Source organism: Panicum virgatum, chromosome 5N (genome assembly GCF_016808335.1).
Source record: "Panicum virgatum strain AP13 chromosome 5N, P.virgatum_v5, whole genome shotgun sequence".
In the NCBI taxonomy this organism is placed as follows: Eukaryota; Viridiplantae; Streptophyta; class Magnoliopsida; order Poales; family Poaceae; genus Panicum; species Panicum virgatum.
The window spans coordinates 6,750,280-6,766,268 of NC_053149.1; the positions used below are offsets into that span (position 1 = coordinate 6,750,280).

Consider the following 15,989-nt stretch of genomic DNA (forward strand, 5'->3'; position numbering starts at 1 on the left):
CCTATCTCTATCTTGCTCTTGCCAAAGAAATGTTATCACTCACAAATAAGTTGCACCCCTCTTTCACGTATTACAAATGAAGGGTATCAAGTTCTTTTGATTCACGTTCTTAGTATTATGCATATTTTGAATAATATATGCCCTTCAAATTAGAGTTGAAAATATACTTGTGTGCAACTCTGCCATGCACTCACGTTAAAGTTTGAAATCACTTGATTATTTTTGTGATGACTTCATATTACAAAAATGAAATGATAGCACAACTGGATTTTGTTGAGAACTATAAAATTGCAAAATACCATTGCGAAATTGCAAAATGAATTAACAGCTGTGTTGTAAGGCACGGCTGACCAACAGCAAGGCGGCATGCATTCCTACTGAACAATGGATTCAAGGAAGCTTATTGAAAACGCCATAAATTAAAATCAATAAACATAAATCAGCTATCATTTTTATCGAATGTCGGCTACATGATACATCTCCGAAAATGAACAGGGCAGGGACGACAAAAAGGAAAACAGAAAAAAGGTAATAGAAACAAAATTCAGTTACACATAATTCAGGAACAATGGAGACTAGTTGACGATTTTACAGGTGATCAGGAGTATATATCTTCATGCAGTAAGATGCTAAATGTATGGCCTTGGACATGATGATTGAGGAAGCGCATTCGGTGAACAAGAGCTGCCATTGCAGCAATTGTATTATTTCAGCCAACAGTTTAGGTGAAGGCATCAACATAAAATTCTTCACTCATGAATTATATCTGCAGAATGTAGAGAACAACATGAGTAAATCTTGGGCCTTCTAGGCGGGTTATCAAGAGAGAATTGCCTATTTGACACTATAAATAATGAAACTTGACTATTTGACACTTGAACTTGAAATCTTCCTTATATGTCCTCAAGTTGAGTTTTTATTGCCTATTTGACACTCCCGTCATGTTCTGTTACCAGCACCGTTAAGTTTATTCGCTGACATGCTGGCCCGCGACTTGCTACAGTGGACGAGCCAAGTGCGTGAGTGCAGCAAGCGGCGGCGGCGGGTACTCGCTGGCCGGCGGGGTCTCCGGCGACAAGGATGGAATAGTGAAGTTCAGGGAGATGGGGCGCACCTCATGACGCTGGTGGCGCGTGGCGAACGCATCGGCCGTGAGCCAGCGCCGTGTGGGCGGCCGCGGCAGCGGACGGACAGGGGCCAGCGAATGCTCTGGACTAGCGCGAGTATGTGCATCAGTAGCGTATGGAGAATCCGTTCCCGACTTTGGTTGAGGTGGGAAGAGGGCGGAGGAGGGGGCTCCTTGTGCGGGGTCGATGGCAGCCATGGAGGCACAAGCGGCGCAGGGGACGCGCGAGGCTCCGGGCGGCGGGCTGGGGGCGTTGGCGGGGGCGTGTGGGGGCCTACTGGCCGGAGGAATCGGGTGGAGGTGGCTCCGCCGCGGCGAAGTCCGGCCGGCGGCGGCTCTGCCCCGAGCAGAGCAGAGCGGGGCGCAGTGATGGGGTTCGATGGCGGCAGCTGCACTGCTCCTTGGTCGAACGCGCAGCGCAGCTAAAGCAGAGAAGAGCCGAGCGGCATGGTGCTGGCAAGGCAGACGCTCGCGAGGCTAGCGGCAAGGATAAGACCGACCTCCATCTCGGTGGTGGATGAGCAGAGAAGAGAAAATGCCTCTGTTTACTTGCTGCGATAGAGCAGGAAGGGGATGGGCTGCAACTCGAGCAAGAGATAGAGAAGAGAGATGATGAAGTGGTTGCCTGGCTCTGCTGTGTTGCCGTGGGGAAGAGGAACAGGTGAGGAGAAAGAGAGGAACGGCGCACCCAGTTTTGAAGACGGCAGCACGACAGGGCTGCCGACGAGTGAGGCCAGCACATGGGTGGGGTCCGGCGACGCCGGCATGGAGGAGCAACCGCGTGTCGCCGTTGCTTCTGGCGCGGTCGGCATGGCACTTTTGGAGCGAGTGGTGGCCGGTATAGGGGTAGGGCAGGTGTCAAACGGTGCTAGCTAACAGAATATGACGGAAGTATCAAATAGGCAACAAAAACTCAACTGAAGGACATATAAGATTTCAAGTTCAAGTGTCAAATAAGCATGTCCTATTATTTCTAGTGTCAAATAGGCAATTCTCTCGGTTATCAACTTGTCGTTCCCACACACTGAGGAATTTAAGGTTTTAGCTAGAAAAATTTGCAAAAGCCAGCTAGTTCCGGCGCTGTATATCCCCAAACTTAATCAAAGACATAAGCACATACATTATGGCAAGACAAGATACGGTACCTTGAACATTTCACCAAACAGTCCTTCTAGAGGGTTCTGGCGCTGGATATTGTAAAATTTTGCAGCTATTTCATCCAGCAACTGCAAGATGCAACCAAGCCATCTCATGAGTTGTAAATGTTTGCAATTTTTCTTTTAGTTTTGACATGATACTATGATAGAAAGTTAGTTCTAGCGATAGTTCCTCAAACTTTGTGAAGCAGGAAGCTACTCCGCCCATATCTTTTTATAGGGCATATTAGGATTCGGAAAAAAAAAGTCAGACTTCATAAACTTTCACTAGTAATCAAATTATATATACGCTTAGACTATGAATAGATTTACATTTCACAAATATTTTAATACAAAGCTGATTTTGTAACACTAGGGATCTATTGTAACTGAAATTGATGGCCAAAGTACACTTCGAAAGACTTCTTGAAATCTTAATACACTACAAAAAAGAAATGTTGTACTAAAACACAATACTAAGAAAGAATATTCCTAGAACTTTCAACAGATTCCTACAGGATCTAGAATCATATTTTACAAATGCTAAATAGCTGTTGTCCGGTTAGGTGTTATTGGGATGTCCCAAAACCACTTTCATGGATTATTGGGAGATGTTTTTACAATCACCCAATAATCCCATCCCAATACAACTAGTTGGGAGAGCAGAAATCATCCCTTTATTCAAGGGAAGTTGGGGTGAAATATTGGGATAAACCAAAAATTATTGGGGAAAGGGAGAGCTATTGGGAAACTGCTACAGCATGTTTTTTCTCAATATTGACAATTTATTGGGGAAAGGGAGACCGCTGGAGGTGCTCTTAATGAGCTACAAAACATTAGATAAACTGCATTACCTCCTGAAAAACAGGGTCACGATCTGTACTTGTCTTATACTTCTGTCGAAGTGTCCTAAAAAGCGGGTAAGCATCTCTTTCAAGCCTGTAAAAAGTGACACATGTAACAAATGCCAGATATGTACGCATCTCTTTTAAGCCTGTAAAAAGCGACACATGTAACAAATGCCAGATAATGCTGGAAACAAGTACCACGTTCCGTATACAAGTAACTGAATTTGAAACTACTATCAAATCACTTTGTTTATAAAGAAAACAGAGCCACCTAGCAAACCTCTTAAGATGGGAAAACATACCACAGAAGGGAGTCAGAAATAATAAAACGAAAAACATGATATCAGCACTTATGGACCTGGCATTCAAACACAACTACATCCTATTAGCTTCAGGAAGCATAGCATGACGCAATCTAACAACAAAACATTACCCACACGGAACAGTTTGAACTGCAGCAATAGAAACATAACCAAAGCTCACCATGAAGTTGTCAGGAGTGACGTGAAACTATTCTAAGAGAGAAAAAAAGGAGTGAAGCTACACTTGTAAGATTGTGATATTAACGTAGTTCAATGCCTTGCATACGTCATAAAACAAATTTGCTCGATCTTAACTATCAACAAGAACTTGTATAAATCCATGGTCCTAACTTTTTTTTTCTTATAGGGACTAGGACATCAACACATCAGTTAAATTGTTACTAATCGTGTCAAATCATCAAGATCAAGACATGAATCTTAGGTGGGAGGATCACATAAGACTAAGCAATCTACTCATTTTGCAGTTGGCAGTTCATATCTATTAATGTAAAACTGCAACATTCATCTTGCAATAACTTTTCCTGTCTGAAAGAAATGACATTGTACGTTGATAAAAGATGAATAAAGAAGAGCCCAAACTTACGTCGGTAACAGATACTTGATGAACTGAATCAGATCTGTTTTCGGAAATTCTGAGTTAGCAGATTTTAGTTGTTCCTTCATCTCATCCATAAGTAAATTTGCATCTCTTAGGTTCCCTTGAGATAGGTACCTTAACAAAAGAATATAATGTCAGAAAACTGAATATCTACCCAACACTAATATATTCCTCCACCAATGAAACAGTCTAGTTTGCTTTAGAGTACGCTTTTGCCATTTGGATACAACCTGAAGGGAGTTTGAGGTGCCACATGTCAGGATATATAATTGTCTATATTCAATCAAGACCGTTGATCCTAGGCAGTGTTTGATGGACTATGGATAAAAGCCCCCCCTCCCACTATAACACCTGGGTTTTATGATCGGGTTGGCTAGGTGGGACGCGCTAACATGGTATCAGAGCCGAGGTCCTGGGTTCGAACCCACCCGGCCACGCATTTCCGCTGCGCGATTTCCCCTGCGCCTCTCGTGTGCTGAGACCTGCTGCGGGCTACGCCGGGCACTAGAACCTGCTGCGGGCTACGCCGGGCTCGCACACCGTAGGGGGAATGATGGACTATGGATAAAGCCCCCACCCCTCCCACTATAACACCTGGGTTTTATGGTCGGGTTGGCTAGGTGGGGCGCGCTAACAGTGTTGATAATCACGTACCAATTATTTAACTCAGACCAATCTAGGAGGAACTAGGCATTGTAAATATAAGAAATAGGCACCCAAATTCAAGTTGAAGAGCATTCAAACCTGGGTGGGTGGTGGGAGTGTCCACCCACACCTCTCACTAACTGAGCTAAGTTCCCTAATTATGAAACTCTTCCTAACACTGTAAGATAGCAGAAACCAGGCATTTCCTGCATTGCAAATAAACTGGACATTTCCACTAATACATGGAAAGGAAATCCTCCCTCCCCCTAAAAACATTTATGAAAGAATATCTTACATTAAGACCCCGCGTGCAATTGCAGTGTCGTCTTCACCAGGGTAACACTGCACATTGCAAAAAAAAAGAGAGGGTATCATATTATGTAAAGGTGTAAAACTTATTTGTTAAGAACAATAACACTACCTTGCCCATGAAGTTCACCAGCATAGAGGCAAACTTTTTTGGATCATTTCCACGCACAAAATGACTTGAGACTTTAGTCATATCCTGCCATCAAGGTCCAAAACATTAAACCTTGGAGCACAATCACACAGTACTACAACTGGTAATGAGTAATGACAGCAGCAACTCATAAAAATTGCAACTCGGCAAGTTACCGTTTCTGGAGATTCAGAATATATGTATTCTGCTAACATAACGTGCAGCTCAGGACAACCATTTCTTGATGCCCCAAACTCAGCAGACCACCTTATAATAGATAAATGACACATTATTAGTATCTTATGGAGACAGCTTGATAAGGGGCGAACCATCACAATACCCAGTAACAGAGTAAGCATGACAATAGTTATTGCATTATAATATCAAACCACAAATATATTTTAGCATAAGCCAGATTTCTTGATATAACAGTATGGCCAACTCTAGAAACAGCAATATTACAATCAATTCTTAAAAGTACTCACTAAAACACATAAATGAGATACTAATATGGAAAATTATCTTTACATTTTGCCTAACCAATTAGATAATTCTTAATTTTCACAAGAGATGAGAGCAAATGAGTCAGAACCATGCATTACCCTATCACTATAATCTCAGTAATTCACTGATCTTATCTGCTAGGTGAACTATGGTTATGCACATAGCACCAGTTTGGATGAAACAATTTGATACTTTAAGTTTAATGGCATGTTTAGTTTCACTTGCATCTAACCAATTTCATGCAAGCCTACCTGATAGCAGCTCTCAGGAATGATGAACAACTCTCTGCACGCGCCTTTGCAGCAGAAATAGCTTCAGATAATTGATGCCCCTCATCATCATAGTCATCTCCCAGGAAATGTGGAACAGATATCCTGGGGAATGCCTCGTACATCTTTTTGATACGACCTAGTTACACAATACAGTTACTATCACAAAATGTGATATTCATTAACCAAATCATGGCTTCATTTACTAAAAAAGGAGTGCTTTATTCAGCTGATTCAGAACCATAAGAGGACCAATAAGATTTTCTGTACGTAAAGACAACAAAGAAGAGGAGCACTGAATGCGCTAAAATCATATTTAGAACTAGAGGTCACTGCCTTCACCAACATTTTAGGCTCTTCAATCTTTTTGCACAACGGGCTAAAAGTGAGGAGCAGCTAAAAGTGGCATATTGTACAAATGGATTAGCTAGGTAATTAAAGGAAAGACAAACTGATAGACTTTAGAAAATGTTTTGATGATCAATTAAAGGAACTTATGTCTTGCACTGCCTTAAAAGAAAAAAACTGACCAAAAGTTTCTTCATTATATGGAAGCTCTCCTGTCACAAGGGTGTCAACAAAGAGGACAGCAAGTTCACCACCACAAGTAACCTGAAATTGTTAATAATAATATAAACACATTGAGATCATTTACCAACAAGTAAAAATGGAAGGATTTCAATGTTCTACATGCTGCTGCAGTGCTGCTTCTACAATGGATTGGGAGGTTGCCACAAGTTCATAAACATAAAAGAGTGAAATTAGTCCCATTTTTCCAGAAAATCTAAAGCACCTCACTATGATATAGCATGGCTGCTTACTACAGCTGCTACCATAACATCTATCTCCAGTTAAAGAGTGAGATGGAATGCAAATTTGTAAAGTATGTTTTCTAAATTACTGCTAAAGGGCAAAAAACAAGGGAAAATAAACTCGAGACATTAGCAGATTGCTGCAGAGGAAGCAACTGCATGCATAAAATAACCTAGGTTAAGCTGTTTTTCTCTTTTTGGTTTTGTAGCTCCTTGATGGAAACAAAGTTGAAGAAATATGTGTTTAGGTAATTCCGAGATAAAAATAGGAAAACTCACATGATGAGATCAAAATAATGATTAATATTGGTAAAATTTGACATTTGCAATTAGCTGCTAAAAATATACAATTATATTAAAACTTGCACTTGTGCATCACAAGGAGAAAGTAACCTGCCCGTGCTTCAATTGTACCAAAGCGCCTGACTCAAGGATGTCCAAGGCTTCTGAATACTTCTGAGCAGCAATGTACCTACACGAGATGTGCTAAAAACAAAGTTAAGATGGTTTTATGGTATATTTTGATCCTTGACAGTTGACACAACATTCTCCCCTACCTGATTGTAGTAAAATTTAAGCATATTATTTGCCTCTTTATTTTTCTAAGGGGCAAAAGCGTTTCTACCCCTGGTTTGCAGCAAAATGGTGTTTTTACCCTCATTTTTTAAACTTTGTGATTTTACCCCTACGATTTCAAAACGAAGGCTGATTTTACCCCTGGTCTGTTAAGTCCCTCTAATGGTGTTAAATTTTGGACAAATGGACAACTTTGCCCATATGTTTTTGTTAGCGCGCCCCACCTAGCCAACCCGACCATAAAACCCAGGTGTTATAGTGGGAGGGGTGGGGGCTTTTATCCATAGTCCATCATTTCCCCTACGGCGTGCGAGCCCGGCGTAGCCCGCAGCAGGTTCTAGTGCCCGGCGTAGCCCGCAGCAGGTCTCAGCACACGAGAGGCGCAGGGGAAATCGCGCAGCGGAAATGCGTGGCCGGGTGGGTTCGAACCCGGGACCTCGGCTCTGGTACCATGTTAGCGCGCCCCACCTAGCCAACCCGACCATAAAACCCAGGTGTTATAGTGGGAGGGGTGGGGGCTTTTATCCATAGTCCATCAGTTTTTACCCCTGTTTCTTATGATAATTGTGTGTTTTACCCCTGTATTAGATCATATAGTTGACATTTTGAATACGTGAATTGTAGAAAATTTTGACAGCATTCCAACTGACAATCCATATAAACAGAATTAAATATCACACAACAAACTAATTTGACAAATATTGCATTAACAACAACAAACCAAATCCATATAACATACCATCTTAGGATCATGTTTGATGACTACATAAAGGTTTAGAGAACATGTCAAACACCAACACATAGGTCCAAATGACATGTCAAACAAAAGTAGGTACTACTAGTGGGTTTCTTAAGCAACTAGTAGTGAGCTACATATCAAGCATTGAAACCCAACAAAGTAGCAAGCCTCCCAGAAGTTGCTCCTTCCTGTTCCCCTTGTTGATGCAGGTGCAAATTAGCTTGCGGTGTTCAAAGTAGGATTGATTGGTGTTCCGCAGTGCAAATTTTCTCCAGTCACACTGACAAAACATGGTAAATTAGCTTGCGGTAGTATGGTAAATGTTAAAGAGGTTTTCGCCCAAAAATGATCCTAATTGAAGTGGCAATTATGTCAGTAACAGTGAGTGACCTGACGCCAACAGTTTACAACATTACTTAACCATTCCGAATCAATTCGAAGCAACAAAAGGTACAAACCCAAAGCTGAGTTCATCCATGACTGTCCTTCCGATGCAGGTGGCCCCCTGCTTCAGCAGCATTGTGATAGTTACTGCTGTCCTTCCGAAGCAGAGCACGGAACTTCCTGGCGGCGGCCGTGCTGGCGCCTGGGAGGTGGCCCCGTGCGCGCGACAGCGCCGCCGGGTGGGCGCGCCGGCTCCTGGGCGGCCGTGCGGGAGGGGCGCGACGGCGCCTTGGCGGCGGCCGTGCGCGGGAGAGGCGCGACCTGGGGAGGGGCGCGACCTGGGGAGGGGTGCGACGGCATTGATGGCGCCAAAGGGTGGGGAGGGGGAGCGCGATGGGGAAGGGGCCACCGGACGCGGCCGTCAGGTGGCCGCCGGCCAAGACCTCCAAGCCCTACTGTCTTTATCGGATTTGTGAGAACCCCATTTCTTTGTGAGACCCACAGGTGAAAGGAAATAAGGCCAGGGGCATAACTGTCTTTTCCTCTAGGTGATTTTTCTTTTTCAATTTTTTTCTTCTATTTAATCCCTACAAAGCAAACGGTGTTACATAGTAGGGGCAAATGGCAGCTTCGTTTCAAAATGACAAGGGTAAAATCACAAAGTTTGAAAAGTAAGGGTAAAATCACAATTGAGCTTTGAAGTAGGGGTAGAAACACTTTTTTCTAATTATCTGGTACATTTTGATCATCGAAATTGCATTGTTTCCCATCTAGTTGAATCTTGCTAGCAACTTACATATACATTCCCAAATAATATTTCTTCAGCTTAAGAAATGCATGCAAAAACCTTGTTCCTTATTTTACTCGAAATGCATTACATGTGCATTCTGACATGAGCACCTTATATGAGCCAAACTAATATCAAGCCAATTCAGCTCTTGCTTAGGGAGTCAAATTCAAGTAATGTAATTGTGCGGAACGTTGATCTCCATCATGTAATAAGAAATTTTGAAATATTGACTGAAGCAAAAGTTTGTTGAAATGGTGCAAAAGGGGATAAAAGAGAGACAACCACTCCTTATTAAGTTACATTGTATGCATAGTACCTTGCACTGGTTGACTTGTACATTTGTTGAGCTTCATAGAAATTTCCTCCATCCACCATAGCCTCAAGCCTTTCAATCGTCTGAGACACACGAGTCACCATTATTAATTGATTAAAAATTCTACAGGATCTGTGCACAAATACAACTTAGAACTGCCAAAGAAGCACAAGCTCGCACAAAAGCTAACGCTAAAAAAGGTGCCGGGAAATAATTTAGAGTAGATAGGACAAGGTTTATTGCTAATCCATTCTCTTTCCAACCTTAGGCAATAGGCTCTATAGTCGCATCACACAAGCCACAAGGTGGCAAGCACTTATGAATATTTTACTCCATTGAATTACTTTTCAAAAATGATGCTACCATCTTAATAAACGACTATAGCTACCAAAAATTCATCAGGTAAACTGAAACAGAAATGTCGAAGGAACTTTCAGAGTTTAGACAGGACATTGGATAAAAGAATATTGGTTCAAGGCAAAAATTGTGCTTAGTTATGTTCCAACAAATCACGCCAAGCTCGAGAAAGAGAAAACACCAATGTCACTTGCTAGGTCACTATAATGTGGCAATCTGGTGGTAAAAGCATCATCATTGGAATCTTATGAAGGATTAATCCTTGCTACCATTTTTAATTGAAATGAGAGAAGTGCGCAGTATCCCGTTTGAGCAGACAACTAGGCTCAACCGAGCAAAACCTAACATTGTTATTGAATTTTTGTCCTCTCGCATTCGTGTCCATGCTGCCCGTGCATTGGAGGCCTTCAGCACGAACCGGTACTTGAACCCTAGTTCCGACAAATTGGACATGAGAGGCGACACCCGGAGGCGCCGGAGTTGGAACCCCGAGATCCAACGCGCCCATCGCGCACACACCTGAAAAACACGAGCGCTCGCACTAATGCGTACGCGCTCACCGGACGCCCGGGGCTCGAGCAGAGAGGCCAGAGGGAAGGAAGGGGATGAAACGCGGAGAAGGATCCCTCACCTTCTCGGGAGGAGGCAGGTCGCGGCGCGACCTCATGCTCCCCCTCATGCTCAATGACCGCGACATGGCTCCCCGGCGGGCTAGCCCCGGCGCCGGCGGCAGCTGAAGGGAGGAGGACGGCGGGCCGCGGTGGTGACGGGGGGCAGCAGCGCCAGGAGCCGGCCGGCGGCCAGGAAGCGGGCGGTGCCAGTGAACTGGGTGGCGGGGTCCTGGCGGCGGGCAGGGAGCCGGCGGCGGGAGCAGCGCCAAGGAACTGGGTGGCGGCGGCCAGTATGCGAACTGGAGATCGATGGAAGGATCCGGCCAGGTATCCTGTGGATTGAGGGGCAATTTCGTCTATATGAAAAAGCTTGGAGGATACATACCCTGCATGTGGGTTCAAGGAGGGGATTGAGATATATCTCAAATATGGTGAATTGTAGTAACATATTTTTAACTTATGAAAGTTGTAATGGTACCAATTCAAATAACTTTTTGTAATTTGGGACTCAAATGGTTCTATTATTTGGGCTGGGGCTGGGGCTGGGGCTGTGGAAAACGCCCTGGCTGCCTGGCTGGAGTTATTGGCTTCACGTTGAAGTTAGGCTGCCTGGCTGGAGTGAAAACTGCAGAGGAGCTGGGCATATCCAAAGTCACTGCTGAAACTGACTCCATGATGTTGAAGATGGCCATTGGGGGTGCCGACTACTCCCTGGCTCCAACGGGAGGCCTGGTGCATGAGATCAAGGCGATTGCAGCTGCAAGTTTTTCTTTGTGTTTCTGTTAGTTTCTGCCCCCGCACTTGTAATAGAGTAGCTCACGAGCTAGCAGCTCACGGATGTGCATGCCCACCAGGTTCTGAACTGGTTTGGGACGGTGTACCTTCGGGTTTGGAGACTTTGGTGGCCGGTGATTGCACCCAGGCGCGGAGCTGCCCTTTGTTATTGGGGTCCGCCGATCCCGATGGATTTGTGAAAACTCTATAGAAAACATTGTGCCGCACTGTTCCTCCAAGACAAAGATCTCGGCTCGCAACAGACAAGACTCTGGTGCCATTTTGATCTGGCTTCGCCCCTGATTGCACCGTGCCCTCGGTTTAATGAAATGCGATGTTGAGTCAAAAAAAAAAGTTATCACACCCATGTAAAGATATTTTTACATCTGTGCTATTTTAGGGTGGTGACGTAGAAGAACATAAAGGGAACGATCAAGCATTGCCGTTGCAGTTGCGTCTGCTGAACAAAATGAAGAATGCTCAAGAGCTAGCCTGAGTTCTCAACTTGCCGGCAGTTTCACTCCAATTTCCTAATTAGCGGCGGATACGCTTTATGATCGACGAGCTTCGTTTTGGGCGAGCAAGAAGCGCCTGAACCCACCTTCACGGATCACAGAATTCGCCTTCAAAGCTGGGATACGTATTAGCTGCCGAGCCGCTTATAACCCTTCGTTCTGCGCGAGCAAGAAACGCCTAAACCCTAAGCACAGTGTTCCCCAATCCCCATGGCCGCGTCCTCGCCGGCAGCGGCGGCGGCCGCACGGGGCGCGTTGACGGAGCAGAAGTTCTCGGAGATGTCCCCCGCGTTATCCGCGGAGGTGGTGGAGGCACTACGCAGCGGCGGCTTCCGGCGTTGCACGCCGGTGCAGGCGGCGACCATCCCGCACCTGCTGTCACATAAGGACGTTGCAGTCGACGCCGCCACCGGCTCCGGCAAGACCCTTGCCTTCATCGTTCCCGTCGTCGAGATCCTCCGCCGCCGCTCCTCCCCGCCCAAGTCCCATGAGGTTGCCTCACAGCTCCTGACATCCCTGCTCTGTTCTTGTGCTATTGAATAATCAAGAAATGGCGAAATTGCATCCTCCACTCACTTTTGAAGTTCTGACCAATAGTCCAATTGATTTTTTTTTGTCGCAGGTTCTTGCTGTCATCGTCTCTCCCACGAGAGAATTATCCTCGCAGATATACAATGTGGCGCAGCCCTTCTTCGCAACACTGAAGGACGTGTCGTCCATACTCCTGGTTGGTGGGCTGGACATCAAGGCAGAGCTCAAGAGAGTGGACGAACAGGGTGCAAACATATTGGTGGGCACTCCCGGGAAGCTTTGTGATGTTATGCAGCGAGAAGACACTCTAGATTTTAAGAATCTTGAGGTGGTGTTGGAGATGACGGAAGCTTATGTGTCATTCTTTTTAATATGAATTTGGTGAAAATGTTGCGGGATGCTGATGTCGTCTCCATTTGTTTTTGTGTATGCTTGGAAGCAGATTTTGATTCTGGATGAGGCTGATAGGCTCTTAGACATGGGGTTCCAGAAACAGATTAATTTCATACTTTCAAAGTTGCCGAAGCTTAGGAGGACTGGGTTGTTCTCAGCTACACAGACAAAAGCTGTTGCAGAACTTTCCAAAGCAGGGTTGAGGAATCCTATGAGGGTTGAGGTTAAGACAGAAGCAAAGCTGACAAGCAAAGATGCTGGTCAGCAAGAGCTTGGTCCATCCAAAACACCATTGGGGCTTCGGTTGGAGGTATCACAAAATATTTTGTAAAAACAGCTGGATGATTTTCAAAAGTTGCCACTGTATATATGGCTATTCATAATACTCTTTGTTTTTTGTAATGATCATGCCTGTTGCCTTTCTCGATTCATAACTGTTTCCTATAAAATCATATGCTTGTTTTTGCAGTATATGATATGTGAAGCATCAAAGAAGTCATCTCAGCTTGTTGATTTCCTTGTACAGAATAATGGAAAGAAAATAATGGTGTAAGTACATTTTGAACTGAATGTACGCGCTCTTATCTTCTTTGTAGTGTGTGTAGCAGTACGCTAACTTTTGAACTCCTCTATCCCACTTGATTGCAGATATTTTGCAACATGTGCTTGTGTAGATTACTGGGCTGTGGTTCTTCCACTGCTTAACTCACTAAAAGGTTCTCCAATAATTGCCTACCATGGGAAGATGAAACAGGTTATGTCAAAGCATTTTGTTTTCATTTACTGTACTATCTAATATTGATATGGATGCTTTCAAATGACTTACTATCCAATGATTTTCTTCATACTGATTGCCTCCATCCTTCATTTTCTAATCTGTAGAGGCCTCGAGAGAAAGCTTTGGCGTCATTCTCTGCTCTTTCAAGTGGTATTCTAGTCTGCACTGATGTTGCAGCAAGGGGCCTTGACATACCAAGTGTTGATCTGATTGTGCAGGTTAGATTCTACTCTTTCTTCTCTATAAACTGAATCTTTATGTTTGGGCATCAGCTGATAGTAAATGTGCATATTTGTTCATCCAGTATGATCCACCTCAAGATCCCAATGTTTTCATACATAGAGCTGGCCGAACCGCACGTTATGATCAAGAAGGAGATGCTATTGTATTTCTCTTACCAAAGGTATTTTTTTCTGCATTGAGTTTTTTCTTTAGTGTTCATTATGAGGTGGAACTCAGTAGGTTTATTTATTTCTCTATGCATGTCCATAGAATTCTTATTTGGAGAAAAAGAAACTTAAGGCTACTTTGCACTGCAGGAGGATACTTATGTTGAGTTCTTGAAGCTTCGAGGTGTTCCTCTCACAGAAAGGGAATGTCCCTCAAACATTGAAGATGTTGTAACACAGGTGGTTTTTTTCCTGTACAAATTAGGCATCTTAGTTTAAGTCCAGATACCACTTGAAATGTCAGTCATATCATGCTGTCATCATATAGAAATGTTACTCTACTTAGGAGGGCAATTATTGATTAATAACCTTCCCTACTTAGGGGGCAATTACTTATTAGTAACCTGTATATCACTTTGGGCTGTAGATTAGAAGCGCTGCACTTGAAGATCGCAATGTCATGGAGAAAGGACTTAGAGCATTTGTTTCATTCGTTCGAGCATACAAGGAGCACCACTGCTCTTACATTTTCAGATGGAAAGATCTTGAGATTGGAAAGCTAGCTATGGAGTATGGTTTACTCCAGATCCCATCCATGCCAGAAGTGAAGCATCATTCTCTTTCACTGGAGGGATTTATTCCTGTTGATGATGTTGATGTTACACAAATCAAGTACAAGTAAGAGCCTATCCAAGAACATAACATAATTTGCATTCTTTTCAGCTACCCTGTTTTTTAAGTAACAGCTAATTTGCTGCCTGTGTGAGAATGGTCGTGCTAGCCAAGGGGTGTTAGATCAGCTGGTCAAAGCACTTCCAAGGCACCCCACAGGTGGGGGGTTCGAATCCCCAGTGGGGCAGATTTACCCCACCTGTGGGACCCCCCCTCGCTGTGCTCCCCAGCTTGGGATGACGACCTGGCACTAGGTAACGGTTTCCCGCCGGCCCGTGGCTGAGATGTGGTTACAGCCTCGTAGCAACGGATATGCCAGGCTCAAGCTCGGTAAGAGCCGGGGTTTGGGGTGTTTCTCGGTCGGGTCTTAGGACATCCTTCTTAATAGAAAATGGTGGGCGGTGGTCTTCCCCCCACCGACCGAGTTTTTATGGTCGTGCTAATTTTGGATCCATGGAATATCCATACTTTGAGTGATAATCCATGGAATTTCCATGTCTGAATAATAATCTGTGAAATAAGACTTATACCTGACAAAATGAAGATCTCAAATATTCTGCGCCAGTGTTTGTGGTTTCAAGTGCAACTATTGTGGTTGTTTTTCTTTTTCCCCATGAGTACACCGAGCCTAAGAGAATCAGCATTTTGTTTCCTATAGACTATAGTTGAAAGCCATTGGTTCTACTTCACATTGGGGTTGACCTGATTAACGTGTTTACCTTGCAGGGATAAAGCCCGAGAAAAGCAACGCAAGAAGGCATTGAAAAGGAAAGCAGAAGAGGAAGCTCAGAACCCAAAGCCAGAGAAGAAGAGAGCTCGGGAGAAGCCTGAGAAACCAAAGCGAAAGAAGACAGGCAAGCAGCGGCAATCCATCCAAACCAAGGAGGACCTGGATGAGCTGGCGCATGAGTACCGGCTCTTAAAGAAGCTGAAGCGTGGAGACATCGATGAAGACGAGTACGAGAAGCTCACCTGGTTCGGAGACTCTGATGGTGAAGCCTCGGATGGGGACGCGAGCGACTTGGACGAGAAGAAGGAGAGGGGCAACAAGGCACAAAAGAAACTCAAGCAGAGAGGGAAGGATAGAGGAGGGTCTAGGAAATTTGAAGGGAAGAGTAAAAGGAGGAGCAAAAGGAGATAGAATTACATACAATGTTTTTGGGAAGACCATTTTTCCGGCAATCATGATTAAATCTTTCCACTTTTCTGATGATGCTTGCGCAGGCAGTATGCATGTTCCGCGACGAACAGATGCAGTAGATGCTAACTGCTAACTGATGGGTGGAGTCGTTGGGAGATTCAGGGGAGCCCCTGCTGGGAAATTTATCTGGCATAGTGGCTTCTGTAAATCTGTTAGTTTAGCTAAAAGCTGAGCGAAAATACTGAAAAGTATGCTGCTCTGCTTACATGTTAAAGTGAATGCTACTCCTGAAATATTACTATTCTGGGTTGCGTTGCCGATTGAAA

At 44.2% G+C, this 15,989-nt stretch overlaps 2 protein-coding genes across 2 annotated transcripts; one reads left to right on the forward strand and one right to left on the reverse strand.

Annotated features, from left to right (window-relative positions):
* Positions 1 to 393: 393 nt before the first annotated feature.
* Positions 394 to 10,799, reverse strand: LOC120673973 (protein GET4-like). Its single transcript, XM_039955033.1, has 12 exons — positions 10,491 to 10,799; positions 9,506 to 9,585; positions 7,094 to 7,172; positions 6,419 to 6,500; positions 5,871 to 6,027; positions 5,292 to 5,382; positions 5,098 to 5,181; positions 4,972 to 5,018; positions 4,017 to 4,145; positions 3,117 to 3,201; positions 2,272 to 2,352; positions 394 to 766 (listed from the first exon to the last, which is right to left on the reverse strand). Exons 1-12 carry the CDS (start codon positions 10,554 to 10,556, stop codon positions 761 to 763), a joined length of 987 nt encoding a protein of 328 aa, XP_039810967.1. The 5' UTR covers positions 10,557 to 10,799; the 3' UTR covers positions 394 to 760.
* Positions 10,800 to 11,920: 1,121 nt separating this feature from the next.
* Positions 11,921 to 15,989, forward strand: LOC120673634 (DEAD-box ATP-dependent RNA helicase 18). The gene is made up of 10 exons (XM_039954579.1): positions 11,921 to 12,251; positions 12,382 to 12,618; positions 12,733 to 12,993; positions 13,153 to 13,232; positions 13,332 to 13,437; positions 13,566 to 13,679; positions 13,766 to 13,864; positions 14,001 to 14,090; positions 14,278 to 14,528; positions 15,249 to 15,989. The coding sequence occupies exons 1-10, from the start codon at positions 11,970 to 11,972 to the stop codon at positions 15,661 to 15,663; spliced, it is 1,935 nt and encodes a 644-aa protein (XP_039810513.1). The 5' UTR covers positions 11,921 to 11,969; the 3' UTR covers positions 15,664 to 15,989.

Bases quoted from the DNA above. Each gene is read 5' to 3' on its own strand.
- LOC120673973 (XM_039955033.1), bottom strand. From the start codon at position 10,556: ATGTCGCGGTCATTGAGCATGAGGGGGAGCATGAGGTCGCGCCGCGAC. The intron at 5,019-5,097 runs GTAGTGTTATTG...TGCAATGTGCAG, and splicing joins TGGTGAACTTCATGGGCAAG to TGTTACCCTGGTGAAGACGA. The intron at 4,146-4,971 runs GTAAGATATTCT...TCTTTTGTTAAG, and splicing joins ATTGCACGCGGGGTCTTAAT to GTACCTATCTCAAGGGAACC.
- LOC120673634 (XM_039954579.1), top strand. From the start codon at position 11,970: ATGGCCGCGTCCTCGCCGGCAGCGGCGGCGGCCGCACGGGGCGCGTTG. The intron at 13,438-13,565 runs GTTATGTCAAAG...TCTAATCTGTAG, and splicing joins ACCATGGGAAGATGAAACAG to AGGCCTCGAGAGAAAGCTTT. The intron at 14,091-14,277 runs GTGGTTTTTTTC...TTTGGGCTGTAG, and splicing joins TTGAAGATGTTGTAACACAG to ATTAGAAGCGCTGCACTTGA.